At 53.7% G+C, this 20,033-nt stretch overlaps 1 protein-coding gene and 1 long non-coding RNA gene across 4 annotated transcripts in view; one reads left to right on the plus strand and one right to left on the minus strand.

Moving 5' to 3' along the window:
* On the minus strand, window positions 1–13,295 carry LOC137416127 (uncharacterized). 2 transcript variants are annotated; one of them, XR_010982193.2, is made up of 3 exons: window positions 13,239–13,295; window positions 12,025–12,143; window positions 1–740 (listed from the first exon to the last, which is right to left on the minus strand). It is a non-coding gene; the product is annotated as an uncharacterized LOC137416127 (long non-coding RNA). The 2 variants fall into 2 exon arrangements; XR_010982192.2 differs by having other exon boundaries at window positions 1–893.
* Window positions 13,296–13,395: 100 nt separating this feature from the next.
* The window catches only part of LOC137416131 (E3 ubiquitin/ISG15 ligase TRIM25), a 30,592-nt gene continuing 23,954 nt past the window's right edge, over window positions 13,396–20,033 (plus strand). The window contains exon 1 of one of the 2 annotated variants that reach the window (XM_068101659.2): window positions 13,396–13,488. Coding sequence is in view for 1 of the 2 variants with exons in the window: in XM_068101658.2 (XP_067957759.2) it covers window positions 13,723–13,754 (32 nt within the window). In the remaining variant the exon portion in view is untranslated. Of the gene's footprint in view, window positions 13,489–13,589; window positions 13,755–20,033 lie in introns of those variants that run through there. The other variant, XM_068101658.2, reaches the window with a different exon arrangement.

The raw sequence follows: 20,033 nt of genomic DNA on the forward strand, positions 1-20,033 counted from the left end.
TTCTATTTTCATACTTGGCAACAATTATTTACCATAGGCAGCAAGAAGTACCAGTGGGGTGGACGAGGCTGTTGCTTCGACAAGATAAGTTTTATTCTTGGTGGTTGGTGTTCATTTCAGCCACCTGAACAGGCAGTGGAGGAAGCTCTGCATTTTAGTGTTTGCATCGTCATTGATCATGTCGATAAACTGTACCTGTGCGTGAATATACTCTGCGAATCATTGTTCAGCCATCACAATGAAAGGACTCTTCACTAGGGAATGAAGTGCTACTGGCAGTGTGAGAACTCTTTGTAATGGATGCTCACTAATAGCTGATCTGACAACACTATCAATAAGGGCCCAGCTTTTTGCAGCAATAATCCAACTTTATCTGGAAGACTGACTATAGTCAGATCTGTTCAGATTTAATGATTTCCCTGAAGTTGGCAGATCGATGTTAAAGCTATCATAGATTTCAAGCAGAAAAAAAAAATTCATTTCTTGTGATGAAACATTATGTGCCGCACTTGTTTTTCTTTTATGCAGGGAAAGCTGATCCGCAATCTCGGTACAATTTTAATACACTTTAATACCTGTTCCCTAGACCAGAGAGCCACCAAACCTGTCAGGAAATGGAGAAGTTCATATTCACCACCCATTTTGTTGCAGAGCTCTTCAAAGAGATTCCTTGATGACAGCATGCGGTTGCTTTCTGCTTCTTGTACCTGCGACAATTTTTGTTGTGTACAAAGTCGAGGCTAATGTAAAAGAGCAAACACAAAAACATAAACAGAGAAGCATAAAACATGTTATAAAGGGAGCAGGAGACAAGAGGGGGAGAGGGAGGGAAGCACACAATCACAACAACTGAAGAGAAGAGCAGCATCGGTAGATCTGTGGAAGGGAGAGGGCTGGGGGTGGGGGGGGGGGGGGAGTACAAAGAGGTCAAACTTCTAAAATCATCAATTTTCATCTAAAACATTGTCACTTTTCATCCGATTAACCTGCAGATTAAAGAGCAATTGCACAGTACATCATGGAATTGGAAAGCCAACTCTTCTTTTGGGGTCAAAGGTCAAACTTCTAAAATCATCACTTTTCGTCTGAAAAATTGTCCATTTTCATCCTATTAACTTGAATATTAAACAGCGATTGCATAGTGCATCACTAAATTGAGAAAACAACTATTTTTGAGGTCAAAAGGTCAACTCTAGGTCAAACTTCCCAGAATTCCCGCGCACCTGAAGGGTCAGTTTGCGGGGCAAACGGATGACCCGGCCGAAGCGCCCCCTGGCGACTGGCGACGTCCGGGATGCAGGGATGCCATCTGGGATGCCTCCGGCTGCCCCTGGGATGGGTGCAGGACCGGGGGGCGGCGGGGCTGGGCGGTGTCGGGGGTCCGCCCGCAGGGGGGCGGCCCCGATGCGGGGGTCGGGCCACTGGCGGTGGATGGTCCACGTCGAGATGGGCCGGCTTGAGGCGGTCCACAGAAACGCGGTCAGGAGTACCGCCGATGTCCAGGGTGAAGTGCTTCACCCTGGTCTCCAGCACGCGGAAAGGCCCGTCGTACGGGGGCCGCAGTGGTGTCCGGTGGGCATCGTGGCGGACGAAGACGTACTCCGCCGTGCGAAGCTCCGGGGCGACGTGCGTCGGTGGGTGCCCGTGGCATGCCGTTGGCACCGGTGCGAACCTCTGGGCGGTCTCCTGCAGAGCGGAGCGCTGCTGTGCCGCGGACCATGGTGCCGTGGAGTCGGGGAGGAACTCGCCCGGCACCCGCAGCGGTTGCCTGAAGACCAACTCCGCCGCGGATGCGCGCAGGTCATCCTTGGGCGCCGTCCAGAGGCCCAGCAGGACCCAGGGGAGCCTGTTGACCCAGCCACCGTCACGGAGGGTGGCCTGGAGCGCGGCCTTCAATGAGCGGTGGAATCGCTCGCACAGACCGTTAGCCTGGGGGTGGTAGGCCGTGGTTCGGTGCAGCCGGACCCCGAGCCCCCACGCGACCGCCCCCCAGAGCTCCGAGGTGAACTGGGGCCGCGGTCGGACGAGATGTCTGAGGGGGCACCGAACCGGGCGACCCAGGTGGCGATGAACGCCTGCGCGACGTCCGCCGCCGTCGTCGACGCCAAGGGCACGGCCTCCGGCCACCGGGTGGTGCGGTCCACCATGGTGAGGATGTGGGTGAAACCCCGCGAGGGGGGCAGAGGTCCCACCAGGTCCACGTGGACGTGGTCAAACCGGCGTTCCGGCACGTAAACGGGGCTAATGGGGCCTGGGTGTGCCGGTGCACATTGGCGCGCTGGCACGCGAGGCACGTCCTGGCCCAGCCGCGGATGGCCTTCCGGAGGCCATGCCAGACGAAGTTGTCGGCGATCAACCTCTGGGAGGCCCTCGTGCCCGGGTGGGACAGGCCGTGGATGGCGTCAAACACCTGGCGCTGCCAGCCCGCGGGCACGATGGGGCGAGGCCGCCTGAGGGAGACGTCGCACAAGAGGGCCGCGCCCACGCCGTCGAACGGCACCTCGGTGACGCGGAGGCCCATGACGGCGGTCCGCAAGGCCTGGACGTCGGGGTCAGCGGCCTGGTCCACTGCCATCCGGGCATAGTCAATGCCGAGGTGGACTGCGTGGGCGACGGCCCGGGAAAGGCAATCCGCCACCGGGGTGTCCTTCCCCGCGACGTGCCGGATGTCCGTCGTGTACTCGGACACGGCCGGGAGGTGACGCTGCTGCCGGGCCGACCACGGCTCGGTGACCATGCCCATCGCGAAGACCAGCGGCTTGTGGTCGACGAAGGCCGTGAACGCACGGCCCTTGAGCAGATGGCGGAAGTGCCTGACCGCCAAGTGAAGCCCGAGCAACTCGCGGTCGAAGGTACTGTAATGGCGTTCTTGCGGGCGAAGCTGCCGGCTAAAGAACGCCAGCGGTTGCCAAGCTCCACGCACCCATTGCTCGTGCACCACGCCCACCGCGTAGTCCGAGGCGTCGGTGGTGAGGGCGATCGGTGCATTGGGCGCCGGGTGCGCGAGCATGGTGGCGTTAGCCAAGGCGAGCTTCGCGCCCGTGAACGCCGCGTCCATCTGCTCGGTCCAGGTAACGTCACCTTTGCTCGGCTTACCTCGGAGAGCTTCGTGCAGGGGGCGCAGGAGCTGGGCGATACGGGGCAGGAACCGATGGTAAAAGTTCACCATGCCCAGGAACTCCTGCAGCCCCCTGATCGTGCGGGGGCGCGGAAACCCCTTCACCGCCTCCACCTTGGTCGGCAGGGGGACGGCTCCGTGCCTGGTGACGCGGTGCCCCAAAAAATCGATTTCGGTGACGCCGAACCGGCACTTTGCGGGGTTCACAATCAGGCCATGCTGGCCCAGGTGTTCGAAGAGCGTGCGGAGGTGGTGTAGGTGCTCTTCGCGGGACGCGCTGGCGACAAGGATATCGTCCAGGTAGACGTATACAAAATCCAAGTCGTGCAGGACGCTGTCCATCAGCCGCTGGAATGTCTGAGCCGCATTCTTCAAACCGAAGGGCATCGCAGGAATTCGAAGAGTCCGAATGGCATGATGACCGCCGTCTTCGGGATGTCCTCCGGCCTGACGGGGACCTGATGATAGCCGCGTATGAGGTCCACCTTCGAGAAGAAGGACATGCCCGCCAAACGGGCGGAAAAGTCCTGAATGTGGGGGACGGGGTAGCGGTCGGGGGTGGTGGCGTCATTGAGACGGCGATAGTCCCCGCACGGTCGCCATCCCCTGCCGGGCTTCGGCACGATGTGCAGCGGCGATGCCCAAGCACTCTCGGAGCGCCAAACGATGCCAAGTCGCTCCAGGGTAGCGAACGCCGCTTTTGCTACCGCTAGCTTCGTCGGCTCGAGGCGGCGTGCCCGGGCGTAGACCGGTGGCCCAACGGTGGGGATGTGATGGGCCACCCCGTGCTTGACGGCCCCCGCCGAGAAGGTGGGCCGCGTGAGGGCCGGGAAGCTGGCGAGGAGGCGGGTGAATTCGTCCGCTGCTGGAAGCGTACAGATCAACGTGGCTGGAACCGAACCGTTCGGCAAGCCGATGGCAAGCGGCTCGGTGAGCCGCTCAGTGAGCTGCTCGACGAGCTGGGCAGCGCACAAGCGAGCGAGCTGAACGTCTCGGCCTGGACAAGACGTCTGTGCTTTACGTCGACCAGGAGCCCATTTGCGCACAGGAAGTCCGCGCCAAGCAATGCCATGGGCACGTCGGCAGTGACGAACGACCATCGGAAAACCTGCCCTCCGAACCGCAGAGAGAGGCAGCGTTTTCCGTACGTACGGATGGGCATCCCGTTCGCGGCAAGCAGCGCGGGGCCCCCGCCCACGGTGTGCTTGTCCGACGTATCGGCAGGAACGACACTCACCTGCGCTCCCGTGTCGCACAGGTAATGGCACCCGGATAAGGTATCCGTTATGAACAGTAGGCTGTTTGAATGGCCGGCGCTCATTGCCACTATCGAGCGCCGGCCCGGGCGTTTCCCGACCTGTCGAAGGAGCACGGCGGATGACACTGTCGAGCCTCGTGGCCGAACCTGGCGTGGAACCGGCACCAGGTGGTGGAGCTGGAGGAGCGCGGCTGGCTCCGCCAGGCTGGTGGAGCCGGCGGTTTTCCCCGCGGTGGCGGTTTTCTCCGCGGTGATGGGCGGGGCGTGGCGGCGGCCACGAGGTGTGCATCGGCATCAGCCTCGGGATCCACGGGGTGTGCAGCAGCATCAGCCTCGAGATCCGCGATGGCCGCACCGACTCTCGCCCGCGTGTCCGAAGCCGCGAAGTACCTGTCTGCCTCGGCGGCCAGTGCTCGGGGTTCCGTTATCACGGTCCCGGCCAACACGAGGCGTACCTGTGCTGGTAGTTGGCGACGGAAAAGCGCCCGGAATAGAGAACCAGGGGCTTCGTCGCCCAACAGCGACAGCATATGGTCCATTCGGACCGACGGGCGCGTGTCGCCGAGCTCGGGGAGATCCAGGAGGTGGTCGGCCCGTACGTCCTCTGTGAGGCCGAACGTGGCTAGGAGTAGCCGCTTGAGCGCCTCGTACTTGTGGCCGTCCGGTGGGTGGCGAATGACGGACACAACTCGAGCGGCCGTGCCGGGCCCGAGGGAGGCGACGACGTGGCAGTAGCGCGTGTCGTCGCTGGTGATGCGCCGAAGCTGAAACTGGGCTTCGGCTTGGACGAACCAGACTTCGGCCTGGGCCTCCCAAAATTCGGGAAGTTTGACCGACATCGCGTTGTTTGCCATTGCAATGGCGTCGTGTTCGAAGGATCGCTACGGCAGATCCAACGTCGAGGTCACCATATGAAGCGCGGTGCTGCGCACGCTAAGGCTTACGAAAGGAGCAAGCGGACAATGCGGTTCATTTAAAAGAGTCTTTATTCAAAGCACTCAAACTGCAGCACTGAGCTGCTCGGGGCTGCGCACCCCGTGTATATCCTGAGGCCACGCCTCTCTCCCCGGCGTGGCCCACCCCCACTTGGTGTGCGGGGTGATGTCAGCACGTCAGTGCTTTCGTGTCCGCCACAATATTTTGATATTGTAGCGGCTACCGTTGGGTTTTCACAATCGCCTTGCACCTATCAAGGACACGGAGCGATCACCATGCCGGGCTCGTCCAGGACGCCCGGGCAGGCCCGCGCTCAACTTGCCAGGCCTCGGTTGGGACGCCCGGGCATGCCCGGGCAGGCTCGCCCTCAACTTGCCAGGCCGCAGCCAGGACGCTGGGCCACGCCCCCTCTCGCCTTTCCTGGGCAAACGCTCCGGGATAATATGTATATATATTGCTGCCCGACAAACGGGCTTTTCAGAGTGCCTGAGTGTTTGGTTTGATTAAAGCAACTCGGATGAATTCCAGCTTTTTGTCGCGTCCATTCTTCCGATTGACGTGGGAGCCCCAGCTCCTTCATTGGTGACCTACCGACATGGACACGGCAGTCGCCCTTAAACTGCCTACCTTCTGGGAGGCTCACGCGGCGGTTTGGTTCGCACATGCGGATTCCCTGTTCGCCCTGCGAGGCATCACGGCCGACGACACCCGCTTCCACCATGTGGTAACAGCACTCGGTTCGGCCACCGCGGCCCGCGCCCTGAGCCTCCTCGAGAGCCCGCCAGCCGCTGACAAATACGGCGCGATTAAGAAGCTTCTCCTCGACGCTTTCGCCCTCCCATCGGCGGAACGCGCACGGCGCCTGCTCGACCTGCCCGAGCTCGGCGACATGCGCCCTTCCGAGCGAATGGACTACATGCTTTCACTGCTCGGCGAGCACTCTCCGGCATTCCTGCTCCGGGAGCTGTTCCTCCGTCAGCTGCCTAACCCGGTACGCCTCGCCCTGGCAAGCACGACGATCACAGATCCCCGGGCCCTTGCCAGAGAAGCCGACAAGATCTCCGCCTCAGGACAGCGCATCGCAGCGGCGACATGGGACCCACCGCCGTCCGACGCAACACCCATGGCGCCCAAGCACCCGGCACGGTCGACGACCGAACTGCCGACGCAATTGGCGGCCGCTACACCGAGCCGACCACCTCCAGCACGACGACCGGGGCCTCCACCTGACCAAGCGTGGTGTTACTATCATGCCAGGTTCGGACAGAAGGCCCGGACATGCCGACCCCCGTGCACCTTCGGCAGGCCGGGAAACGGCCGGGCCGGCGTTCATTACCAGCCATGAGCGCCGGCCACACGGGCAACTTACTGTTCATCACGGATAAAGCGTCCGGACGGCGCTTCCTGTGCGACACCGGCGCCCAACTGAGCGTCATACCCGCCTCTGACCAGGACAGGCAATCCGCGGTTTGCGGCCCCTCCTTGGTTGCGGCCAACGGATCGACCATCCGCACCTTCGGCCCGCGCAACGTCACCCTCTGCTTCGGCGGCCAACGCTTTGCTTGGACGTTTGTAACCGCAAACGTGCCCATGGCTCTGCTAGGCGCCGACTTCCTCTGCGCACACGGACTGCTGGTGGACGTCCAACGGCGTCGTTTAATCAAAGCCGAAACCTTCAGCTCCCTGGTATGCACATTGAGCAGCTCCGCGCCGAGCGAGCTGGCATGCGCCGTCCCGGCGGCGAACGAGTTTGCTCGCCTGCTCACGGAGTTCCCGGCCCTCACGCGGCCGACGTTTTCGGCCGTCGCAGTACGGCATGGGATCGAGCACCACATACCAACCACGGGCCTGCCGGTCTACGCCAGGGCCCGCCGCCTCGACCCAGCCAAGCTCGCCGTGGCGAAGGCCGAATTCGACGCGTTGGAGCACCTCGGCATCGTGCGGCGCTCCGATAGCGCGTGTGCCTCGCCACTGCACATCGTGCCAAAGCCGGGGGGTGGATGGCGCCCGTGTGGCGACTACCGCCGTCTCAATGACGCTACCACCCCCGACAGGTACCCGATCCCGCATATCCAAGACTTCTCCGCCCGTCTGGCGGGACGGGTCATTTTTTCGAAAATTGATCTCATACGGGGATATCACCAGGTACCTGTCAGGGCGGCCGACGTCCCTAAAATGGCAGTCATCACGCCGTTCGGCTTATTCGAATTCTTGCGGATGCCGTTTGGTCTCAAGAACGCGGCTCAGGCGTTCCAGCGCTTGATGGACGGCGTGATGCGTGACCTGCCGTTTTTCGTTTACCTGGACGACATCCTCGTCGCCAGCACGTCCCGGGCCGAGCACCTCCTCCACCTCCGAACACTGTTCGGGCGCCTCAGTGAGCACGGCCTCATCGTCAACCCGGCCAAATGCCACTTCGGCACGACGGCCGTTGATTTTTTGGGCCACCACATCACCAAGAACGGGGCCGTGCCGCTGCCAACCAAGGTCGAGGCCATCACCACGTTCCCGCGTCCCCGCACCATAAAGGCTCTGCAGGAATTCCTGGGAATGGTGAATTTTTATCACCGCTTCGTGCCCCGCGCTGCTCAACTCATGCGGCCCCTCTACGAAGCCCTCCGGGGCAAGCCGGCCAAGCACGACATCGCCTGGTCCGCAGCAATGGATGCGGCCTTCCAAAGCTCAAAGCGGGCCCTCGCCGACGCAACACTGCTCGCTCACCCGGTGCTCAACGCTCCCATCGCCCTCACCACGGATGCCTCCGACTACGTGGTGGGCGCCGTACATGAGCAATGGGTGAACGGGGTCTGGCAGCCACTCGCTTTTTTCAGCCGGCAGCTCCGGCCGAACGAGCTCAAATACAGCACGTTTGACCGGGAGCTCCTCGGTCTACACCTGGCCGTCCGCCATTTCCGCCACCTCCTGGAGGGCCGACCTTTCACAGCGTTCGTCGACCACAAGCCGTTGGTTTACGCCATGGCCAAGGTCACGGAGCCGTGGTCGGCCCGCCAACAGCGCCACCTCTCCGCCGTGTCGGAGTTTACCACGGACATCCGGCACGTCGCCGGCAAAAACAACGCCGTGGCCGACTGTCTTTCCCGGGCCAGCGCGAACGCGGTCCACCTGGGCGTGGACTTTGCGCTTATGGCGGCGGACCAAACCACCGACACCACGGTGCAAGCCCTCCGGGTGGCGGACATGGGCCTCCGCCTGGCTGACATCCCCTTCACGGACACTGTCCTGCTCTGCGACGTCTCCCAAGGCCAGCCTCGCCCCATCGTGCCCGTCACCTGGCAACGCCGCATCTTCGCCTCCCTCCACGGCCTTTCCCACCCGGGCCGGAAAGCTTCCCAGAAGCTGGTGTCGGCGCGATTCGTCTGGCACGGCCTTCGTCGGGACGTCCGCGATTGGACCAGCACTTGCACGGCCTGCCAACGGGCCAAGGTCCACCGACACACCCAGGCCCCGCTGGCACCTTTCACCGTGCCCGAACGACGTTTCGACCACGTCAACGTGGATCTGGTGGGCCCCCTCCCCCCGTCACGGGGGTTCACACACCTGCTCACCATGGTGGACAGGACCACCAGGTGGCCGGAGGCCGTTCCCCTTGTCTCCACCACCACCGCCGACGTGGCGCAGGCTTTCATCGCCACCTGGGTCGCCCGCTTCGGCGCACCGGCGGACATCTCGTCAGACCGCGGACCACAGTTCACCTCCGAGCTGTGGGGCGCGGTCGCCCGCAACCTGGGGGTCAAGCTCCACCGTACTATGGCCTACCACCCCCAAGCAAACGGGTTGTGCGAGCGATTCCACCGCTCCATGAAGGCCGCGCTCATGGCCGGCCTTCAAGACGGCGGTTGGGCCGACCGGCTGCCGTGGGTCCTTTTGGGCCTCCGCACGGCCCCCAAGGAGGACCTCCAGGCATCCACCGCCGAGCTTGTCTATGGCCAGGCGCTACGCGTCCCGGGCGAATTCGTGCCCGACGCTACCAGTCCCTGGTCCGCAGCTCACCAGCGCTCGGACCTCCAGGAGGCCGCCCGACGGTTTGCCCCCGTGCCAACATCCCACCACGGTGACCCCCAGTCCTACGTCCCCCCAGCACTTCGCACAGCGGAGTATGTTTTTGTGCGTCACAACGCACATCGGGGGCCACTCCGGCCGCCGTACGACGGGCCCTTCCGGGTGCTGCGACGGGACGACAAGTCGTTCGTCATCGACATCGGCGGCAGGTCGGACCGGATTGCGGTGGACCGCCTCAAGCCGGCGCACGTGGACGTCGACCACCCACCACGGGTGGCCCTTCCGCCGCGGCGAGGCCGCCCCTCGTCCACGGTGCCCCCCACTCGACCGCCCACCACCACACCGGACCCCCTCCCACGACCCACCAGGGGTCGCTTCGGCCGGGTCATCAGGACCCCCCTCAAATTGACCCTGCCGGTGCAAGTCGATTCTAGGGGGACGTGTGTAGCGGCTACTGCTGGATTTTCACAATCGCCTTGCACCTATCAAGGACGCGGAGCGATCACCATGCCGGGCTCGTCCAGGACGCCGGGCAGGCCCGCGCTCAACTTGCCAGGCCTCGGTCGGGACGCTGGGCCACGCCCCCTCTCGCCTTTCCTGGGCAAACGCTCCGGGATAATATGTATATACATTGCTGCCCGATAAACGGGCTTTTCAGAGTGCCTGAGTGTTTGGTTTGATTAAAGCAACTCGGATGAATTCCAGCTTTTTGTCGCGTCCATTCTTCCGATCGACGTGGGAGCCCCAGCTCCTTCAATATATTAATTCTATGGTATTAATTTGTGATTGGAATGATGAATTTTGCTGTTATTAAAGCCAAAGAGTCCTGTGATTGGAATGATGAATCAATGCCCGACGTTTGACTGAAAGTGACACAGAATGTGGAATTTATTGGTTCATCATTTGCCATTCGGCCTTTAAAAAAATTTTTTTTACCCAAGTCTTTCACTAACTGGCTGTCCATACCTGAAGTCAAAATAATTTAAGACTTGCATTATTTGCTAACTGGTATCCCCACCCATGTCATTCTATCTTCTTCAACCAAAGTATTAAACAAGTATCAAACAACCAAAGTATCAAAACAATGCGGTGCTTCCAAATGGCTTGTCAACTTGACCGAGATAGATTTGCCTGTTTCTTTTTTGCTTTGCTTTTTGCTTTTTGCTTTTTTTGCTTTTTTTTTTTTTTGCTTTGCTTTTTTTTTTTTTTTTTTTTTTGTGCTTTTTGCTTTTTTTTGCTTTTTTTGCTTTTTTTGCTTTTTGCTTTTTTTTGCTTTTTTTTTTTTGCTTTTGATTTTTTTTTGCTTTTTTTTTTTGCTTTTTTTTACTTTTTTTTTTTTTTTTTTTGCTTTTTGCTTTTGCTTTTTGCTTTGCTTTTTTGCTTTGCGGAGGGTTTTCTGAAAAATTGATCAATAACCAGTCGGCAAGAAATACAGTATCACTTACAGAGCTGTTAAAAAATTTTGACTGACAAACCCGTTTACCCAGTTTTAACATTTTGGACCCTGACAACCCTGACAACTATTTTGATGCAAAATAATTCAAGGCATTCAGTCACCCTGTGTGCATTTTGCATCGACCTAGATGAAAATAAAGTAAATAAGCTATTAACTTGGAGTGCATCATGTTGGCAACATTACATTTGATAACCCATGTGAACATCAACTTGGTTGACCCAGGAGAATATTATTCTTGGAAAAGTGCATAGAAAAGGCCCTTTTATATGGTATGTGCCATGTAGCAAACTATAGAAAAGAAGAAACATTCCATGGCTTGTGGAAAATGCCAGATGATAAAAAACAAGGGACATTCTAAAAATCTGTGTGCATGCTGGACTACCCTTGTGTTCTTAGGAGGAACAAAGTAATGCTCCAGAAAAGTTCATATAAAGAAAACGGAATTTGAAGGAGGTGGGTTTGGGGTGTATTAACGGGGGTAGAAAAGATCAAGGTTTTGGATGGGGGAAGATAAGAGATGGTGGTGATCAGCTGTTTTAAAGACCTGGAGGGAAGAGTGGGATTGAAGAGAGTGTGAGTTTGTTTCAGAGGCGGGAGAAAAGAGGAATCTGGTAAAGATTTAATCAAGCTCGTCAGAACACACGGCAATCAAGCGTTACGTGTTACGCAAATTGCTAAGAAAAATGGCATTGCATAATTTTTGAACAGCCCCACATTGGGGTTAGGCAATTCGTGACGGTGCGCCGAATCAGCTCGTCCTGATATAACCGTGGGGAGAGTGACATGGATGAGAGGTGTCTTAAGAGTGCTTTAAATGTGCGTTTTCCAATACGTCCGTTAACAGATTTTGTCCCAGGTTGTGACCTCAATGCTGTCATTCTTGTTTAATAATGTGCTTATGGATTTAACCTAAGCTACCTCCAAGTCCAACTGGGTGCATGTTAAACTGCATTTGCCAATCTATGAAAGTATCTCGACTTTCCTGAATCTGATCACCCACCCCACTGTGCTATTTACCTTGTTTCCAAGGTTTGTGACATTTCAAATGTGTTAAGCCAACTCTTAACCTCAGATAATAATTTTAAATAAAGAGATCATTTTAAAATTGATTAGCTATCTGCAAACTGTGGGGATGGGGAGTTGGCCCTACTCAGATGTTGGCCTGATTGTTCACGCTCAGTGGGTCTAAAAACCTCCCACGCTGAAGTTCCTTGTAAATGGGCGACCTCAACTCACCTTGAAGAAACCACAGTGATATATGCTGTAGTTGCTTTAAAATCGTTGGAGATGGGTTCGTGAGGTTTTTCTTCTTTTTTTTTTAAGGGCGTTGACTTGTATACCGTGTCAAAGAATACCTGCAAGTAAAACAAGTCAAGTGAATCCACTTGGATTCCGCCCAGGTTGGCACATGGAAATTATGATGTAGCATAATTATCATCTCGGGTCAAGATTTGAAATTATGCCATGGTTTTTGTAAAATTGCTACTAGTATTCACATTATGTACTTTCACCAAAACATACATCATCATAGAAACATACATAGAATTTGGGTCCTCTGGGTCATTTGGGTCCTCTGGGTCATTTGGGTCCTCTGGGTCATTTGGGTCCTCTGGGTCATTTGGGTCCTCTGGGTCATTTGGGTCCTCTGGGTCATTTGGGTCCTCTGGGTCATTTGGGTCCTCTGGGTCATTTGGGTCCTCTGGGTCATTTGGGTCCTCTGGGTCATTTGGGTCCTCTGGGTCATTTGGGTCCTCTGGGTCATTTGGGTCCTCTGGGTCCTCTGGGTCCTCTGGGTCCTCTGGGTCATTTGGGTCCTCTGGGTCCTCTGGGTCATTTGGGTCCTCTGGGTCATTTGGGTCCTCTGGGTCCTCTGGGTCATTTGGGTCCTCTGGGTCCTCTGGGTCATTTGGGTCCTCTGGGTCATTTGGGTCCTCTGGGTCCTCTGGGTCATTTGGGTCATTTGGGTCCTCTGGGTCATTTGGGTCCTCTGGGTCATTTGGGTCCTCTGGGTCATTTGGGTCCTCTGGGTCATTTGGGTCCTCTGGGTCATTTGGGTCCTCTGGGTCATTTGGGTCCTCTGGGTCATTTGGGTCCTATATTCCTATCCTATAACATATATATCTCCTATAACCTATCCTATAAATATAGATTTGATGACGTCATGTTTACACATCTGAGCGACAGAAATGAGCGACAGAAATGAGCGACAGAAATGGGTGACAGAAACTAGCTTCACTTTTGAGCGCCCGAAATTCCCAGGCAAACGCTATAACGCACCAGGTTTACAACCTGTGCGTTAATAATACATTGAACCAATGAATGGCTTTGAGTGCATGCAGAGATTGTGACACCTGTATACGCTGAGGTGTAGCCACCCATTGCTGACGAAATACCAGTGCGGGAGTTTTTTTGTCTCATCCAACCCCATCGGGATTGGACACCAGACTAACCTGAAAAGCCAGAACGCAGTTCTTCTCCCTTTCGCCCCAAATACGTCTTTAAAAGGTGCAACACGAGGTAGAAGAAACCTAACACGTCTCGCGTCGAAACGCCCAGATTGTGCTTCAACCAATGGGAAGCTACCAACATCGGGGCGGGGCCTGCTTTAATAATAATGTGAACCCAATGAAGAGGAAGAAGAATCTCATTTCCTTGCGGATTGTTGTTCGGTCGGCGCAAGGTTTTATTGTGACAGCAAAGGTACCTGCACTGTATTTTCGTTTGTCGCGATTGTGCTTCGCGCTCAGGCCTAACATGACGGTGCGTTATATCAAAGCACTTGCGTTTCGTTTCCTGTTTGCGATTGCGATCTACGTGGGAGGCGCATTCTGTCAGCCATCTTGTGGTTGCGCGTTAATCCGGTTATTGTATTTTATATTCGATTTGGGAAGTTTTATTTGAACGCGCGGGCTTTCCTCAGCGTTGCATGTCCGAATGAACGCTACGTCTATAAGTATAAGCTTAAGGTTGGTGGTTCTTGCCCGAGCCCGGTCTAGTCATAACCAAACACTTTTAACATGGTACGTGCTGCTGGCTCGTTTTACGTGGGGGTTACGTTCCCGGAAGCCCCCGTGTAAAGTAAGACTGAGGGCCTATTGTATTAGGGGGAGGTTCGGGGTTCGCGCGACGAGTCCACGAGCGCGTTCCCGCCTCCCGGAGTCACCCTCGTGTCGTGCGCGGCGTGACGTGAAACCCTGCTCGCCAAGCTGGTCTTCGTATCACCAACAAACTTTATTACAAACGATGCTTCGATTTAACAAACCGCAACATTTGCACGACTAAACATAGTACAAGTTGGGCTACCATATTTTAATTTCAAATATTAATTAATTAATTAATTACAACCATATACATTATCATACTGAAGTATGCAATTTGTCTGTCTGACGATATTTGGTCGTTACTTGTCCAATCTGATCCAAATTTGACAGGAGGACTAGGGGTCACACAATGAAGGTTGTAGCGAATTCATTTCCCCCCTGTCCACCAAGGGGGTTTTCTCTACCGCCAATGGGGTTGCGTGTTGAGGTGTATATCCGTGTTAAGGTGGCTTTGGTTTTTAATGTTTTTATTACCTCTGCCACCAAAGGTGGATGGAGGTTATGTTTCCACCCCTGTCTGTCCGCTTGTGAACAAAATATCTCGATGTTGTGGACAGATTCGGACGAAATTTGGCAGAGATGTAGCGTATGTGACAAGGACGAAATGATTCGGTTTTGGTGAAGATTTGGACCCGGCTAGTATAATTTTTTACGTGATTCTTCACCATTGGGAGATGGGGCCAAACACGATACATAGCAGGAGATCTCAAAGTTGTGGATGGATTTGGACAAAACTTGGTGGACAGGTTGGGTGTCTGACAAGGACAAATATATTCGATTTTGGTGAAAATCTAAATATGGATTCGGATATGAGAATTATTTAGTTTTTAAGTGATTCTTCACCATTGGGAGATAGGGCCAAAAACTATACATTGTGGGATATCTCAAAAAGTTATGGATCGATTTGGACGAAAGTTGTTGGACAGGATGTGTGTGTGACAAAGAAGAATTGATTCAATTTTGGTGAAGATCCGGATCCAGCTAGTAGAATTTTTAAGTGATTCTTCACCATTGAGTGACATGGCCAACCAGGTGGAGGTATGCTCTCTACTGAGTAACGTTCTAGTTTTATTGTTTTTTTGTTTTTTTTTGAAAGATTGAGTTTTTCCAAGTCCACTTCTAATAACAAAAGTAAGTAATAACACCTGGGATAATAGCATAATATTAATGTTTAAAATAATATCTTCCCTCCCCCCCCCCTCCCCCCCCCCCTCCCAAAGGGATTTTGTAAATTGTGAAGATCCCGCTACCCCTTCCCCTGACACCCTTATGGAAGTACATTTTATTAAGTTTTATGATCGGGAATTTAGAATGGTGAGGCACGGTCTGATCTTTTCAATGACCTGATCTGACATAAGAAATAATAATAATAATAATTGGCAATAATAATATGGATAATAACATGACCCCTGCCACTCCTGCAGTCAGCGAGTGTACTAGTCACTAATAACAAGCCTGGTGTTGGCTTAGCGGTTAGGGTGCCGGTTTGGGATCCTAGGATCCTGGGTTCGAATCCCGGTCGATCGCTGAATTAACGCCAGGGGGGTTGACTCAGCCTGTCATCCTTCCGAGGTCGGCAAATTGAGTACCAGCTTGCTGGGATGAATGATCCCGGTGTGTACCCCGGTTTAGAATAGGTACACCGTATCCCTGCGCATCCTAAGAGCGTGACCAATGGTTGGCGTCAGGAAGGGCATCCGGCCATAAAAAACATTGCCTCAAACAGGGAACCATGATTGTCATGGGGCCCGCAAGGCTAACCCCTGCTCTAGCAGGGAAAAATGGCCTTAAAACGATCATTCATTCATTCATTCATTCATTCACTCAGCCTGTCATCCTTCTGCGGTCGGCAAACTGAGTACCAGCTTGTTGGTAAGAGGACATTACATCAGCGGCACAGCTGTGTCCTCAGAAAAATGACGTAGCCAAGGAGCCGCAGGTTGCACACGCATCGCTATATAATAATCCATAAATAACAAGTGTTATGGCCTCAAAAATCAATGTTATAATTATTCAAATTTTAATGTAGGGAGTCCTTTCATTTCACGAGCCCTTCATCTGTCCTCTTCCTCCTGATGTACCCACGCATATTTCTCAGCACTGGTTTGTTGCTCTTCAGATGTGCGATCCATTGCCTTGACACTATTATGATGCTTAATGCTGTGCAATGCAAAAGCACTGTCTGCTGTGCAGTGACTGCATCCTCTGATTTGCTGCCAGGTTTTACAAAATAATCTGCCAATTTTACTGATAACGATGATGAGCTCTTTCCAGGAACTCTTTTCTTGTGCTTGTCCGAGTCCACATGAGATTGGAAATCAATAATAATAATAATAATAATGCATTTATTTTATATAGCGCTTTTCAGGAAGCCCAAAGACGCTTTGACAGAGTGCAAAACATAACGCATAGCAAAACATAAAGACAATTGCAAAAAAAGAAGAATCAATAGGGAAATATTCAAAGCACAAAGGAGGGAGAAGGAGAGGAGATAGTCAGGGGTTAGATGCTGTGGGTTAAATGTTGAATGCAGTGTTGAACAGGTGGGTCTTGAGTGATGTTTTGAATGTGGTGAGTGAGGAGGAGTCTCTGATGGTGTGAGGTAGCGAGTTCCAGAGGGTGGGAGCAGCGATGGAGAAGGCCCTGTCCCCCCAGGATCTAAATTTGGTCCGGATGGGGGGGGGTCAGGAGGTTGGTACCAGCAGAGCGGAGGTTGCGGGTGGGAGTGTGTCTGGAGAGGAGGTCAGCCAGGTAGGATGGGGCCAGGTTATGGAGGGCTTTGTAGGTCAAGAGGAGGATTTTGTACTGGATTCTCTGGGAGATGGGGAGCCAGTGAAGCTTGTAAAGGACGGGGGTGATGTGGTCACGGGTCCGGGAATGGGTGAGTAGACGGGCAGCGGAGTTCTGAATGTATTGGAGTTTATTGGTGATTGTTGAGGGTGAACCATAAAGGAGGCTATTGCAGTAGTCCAGACGGGAAGTGATGAAGGCGTGGATGAGGGTTTCTGCAGCCACAGAGGAGAGGGATGGACGGAGACGGGCGATGTTTTTCAGGTGGAAGAAGGCTGTCTTTGTGATCTGTTTAGTGTATTTGTCGAAGGAGAGGGTTTGGTCAAAGATGATGCCAAGATTCCGGATGTGAGGGGAGGTGGACACTGGGAAACCGTCGATGTTGAGGGCAAAGTTATGGGTGGACTTGGTGAGCGTTTTTGGGCCAATGATGATTATTTCAGATTTATCACAGTTAAGTTTGAGGAAGTTGATTTGAAGCCAGGATTTTATTTCAGTGATGCAGTTTGTCAGGATAGAGTGGGTGGCGGTGGAGATGGACTTGGTGGAGATGAAAAGCTGGATGTCATCGGCGAAGCAGTGGAATTGGAGACCATGACGGCGGATTAAGTGACCGAGGGGGGACAGGTAAAGGATAAAGAGGAGGGGGCCAAGAACTGAACCTTGGGGGACACCTTGGGGGAGGGGAGCAGTGGGGGATTTGCAGTTATTGATGGAGATGAACTGACGTCTGTCAGAGAGGTATGATTTAATCCAAGAGAGGGCAGTGCCGGTAATGTTAAAGGTGGTTTCAAGTCGGGTGAGGAGGATGGTGTGATCGATGGTGTCAAAGGCAGCGCTGAGGTCGAGGAGGATGAGAATGTTGAGGTTGCCAGCATCAGAGGAGAGGAGAAGGTCGTTGGTGATTTTGAGGAGAGCAGTTTCAGTACTGTGGTTGGACCGGAATCCGGATTGGAATGTTTCATACAGGTTATTGGCAGAGAGGTGATGCTTGAGTTGAGTGGCTACAGCGCGTTCCAAAACCTTTGACAGAAAGGGTAGGTTGGAGATGGGTCTGAAGTTATTTAGGGTGTCAGGGTTTAGTCCAGGTTTTTTTCAGAATGGGGGTAACAGCAGCAATTTTGAGGGATGGTGGGACGATGCCTGTAGACAGGGAGGAGTTTATTGTTGCAATGATAAGTGGAGAAAGAGCAGGAAGGGAGGCCTTGACAAAGCTGGAGGGGATGGGGTCAAGAGTGCAGGTGGCAGTTTTCATTCCGATGAGGAGTTCAGAGAGGTCAGTAGGGGAGACTGGGGAGAATTGAGACAGGGGATGGCAGGATAAGGGGGGGCAGGTGGTTTGAGGGGGAGCGGGTGCGGCGGTGGTCAAGCTGTTGTAGATGTTTTCAATTTTGCGTTGGAAGAATGAAAGGAAGGAGATGCAGTTGTCTATTGTGAATGACTGGGTGGTGGTGTTCAGGGGGCTGAGGAGTTTGTTTATTGTAGAGAAGAGTGCTTTTGGGTTTCCGGAGCCAGAGTGGATAATTTGAGAGTAGTAGGCGGAGCGGGCGCGGGAGAGGGCATCTTTATAGTGTTGTATGTGGTCCTTGTAGGCCTGGGAGTGAACTGTGAGACCTGTTTTATTGCGGAGTCTTTCAAGTTGGCGAGCACGAGTTTTCATTAGGCGGAGCTCAGGGGTAAACCAGGGAGCAGAATGGGTGAAAGAAACTGTTTTGGTTTTTATAGGCGCAATTTGGTCAAGGCAGGAAGAGAGAGTGTGGTTGTAGTAGTCAGTGAGGTCAGAAGGGGTGTGGAGGTCAACGAAGGGAGAAGTGGACATTTTTTCAGAGAGGGTCGATGAGAATGAGGCAGGTGAAAAAGCGTTTAGCTTACGGAAGTTGATAGTGCGATAATGCCTTGGTGCTGGGGTGGGGATGTTGATGGTCAGAGTGATGGCTAGGTGGTCAGAGAGAGTGAGGTCGGAGCCAGAGAGATGGTGCAAAATTAGTCCAGTAGAGCAGACAAGGTCCAAAATGTGACCACGGTTATGGGTAGGAAAGTTGACATGTTGAGTGAGGTTAAAGCAGGTGAGTAAATCAGTGAAGTCAGTGGTTAGCGTGGAGTCAGTGGAGTCCATGTGGATATTGAAATCACCAAGGAGGAGGATTGAGGGGGAGAGGGAACATAGCTGGGTCAGAAAGTAGGAGAAGTCAGACAGGAATGATGGGTGTGGTTTGGGAGGGCGGTAGACAACAGCCATGACTGACTGTGTGTGACCAGAGAGTTTAAAAGCCAGGTGTTCAATAGGACCTTAATTTGCCACAGACAAATACGCTCCACATACCGAGCTCTACATACCAGCTCTACATACCAGTTCTACATTCCAGCTCTACATACCGAGCCCTCTGCTTCTCATTCTACTCGACCATTTCGAAAACGTGGGAATTTTGTCTTTTTTCATTGGCTGAAGCTTTTGGAAACCCCCTGTGTTTCATTCATAGTAAGCACACACCTTGACCTCCTATCATTGGCTGAAGCTTTTGGAAACCCCCTGTTTCATTCTTAGTAAGCACACACCTTGACCTCCTATCATTGGCTGAAGCTTTTGGAAACCCCCTGTTTCATTCTTAGTAAGCACACACCTTGACCTCCTATCATTGGCTGAAGCTTTTGGAAACCCCCTGTTTCATTCTTAGTAAGCACACACCTTGACCTCCTATCATTGGCTGAAGCTTTTGGAAACCCCCTGTTTCATTCTTAGTAAGCACACACCTTGACTTTCTATCATTGGCTGAAGCTTTTGGAAACCCCCTGTTTCATTCTTAGTAAGCACACACCTTGACCTCCTATCATTGGCTGAAGCTTTTGGAAACCCCCTGTTTCATTCTTAGTAAGCACACACCTTGACTTTCTATCATTGGCTGAAGCTTTTGGAAACCCCCTGTTTCATTCTTAGCAAGCACACACCTTGACCTCCTATCATTGGCTGAAGCTTTTGGAAACCCCCTGTGTTTCATTCTTAGTAAGCACACACCTTGACCTATCATTGGCTGAAGCTTTTGGAAACCCCCTGTTTCATTCTTAGTAAGCACACACCTTGACCTCCTATCATTGGCTGAAGCTTTTGGAAACCCCCTGTTTCATTCTTAGCAAGCACACACCTTGACCTCCTATCATTGGCTGAAGCTTTTGGAAACCCCCTGTGTTTCATTCTTAGTAAGCACACACCTTGACCTCCTATCATTGGCTGAAGCTTTTGGAAACCCCCTGTGTTTCATTCTTAGTAAGCACACACCTTGACCTCCTATCATTGGCTGAAGCTTTTGGAAACCCCCTGTTTCATTCCTAGTGAGCACACACCTTGACTTTCTATCT

The sequence above is a fragment of the Myxine glutinosa genome, chromosome 3, assembly GCF_964187855.1.
Source record: "Myxine glutinosa chromosome 3, kmMyxGlut1.1, whole genome shotgun sequence".
Lineage (NCBI taxonomy): Eukaryota > Metazoa > Chordata > Myxini > Myxiniformes > Myxinidae > Myxine > Myxine glutinosa.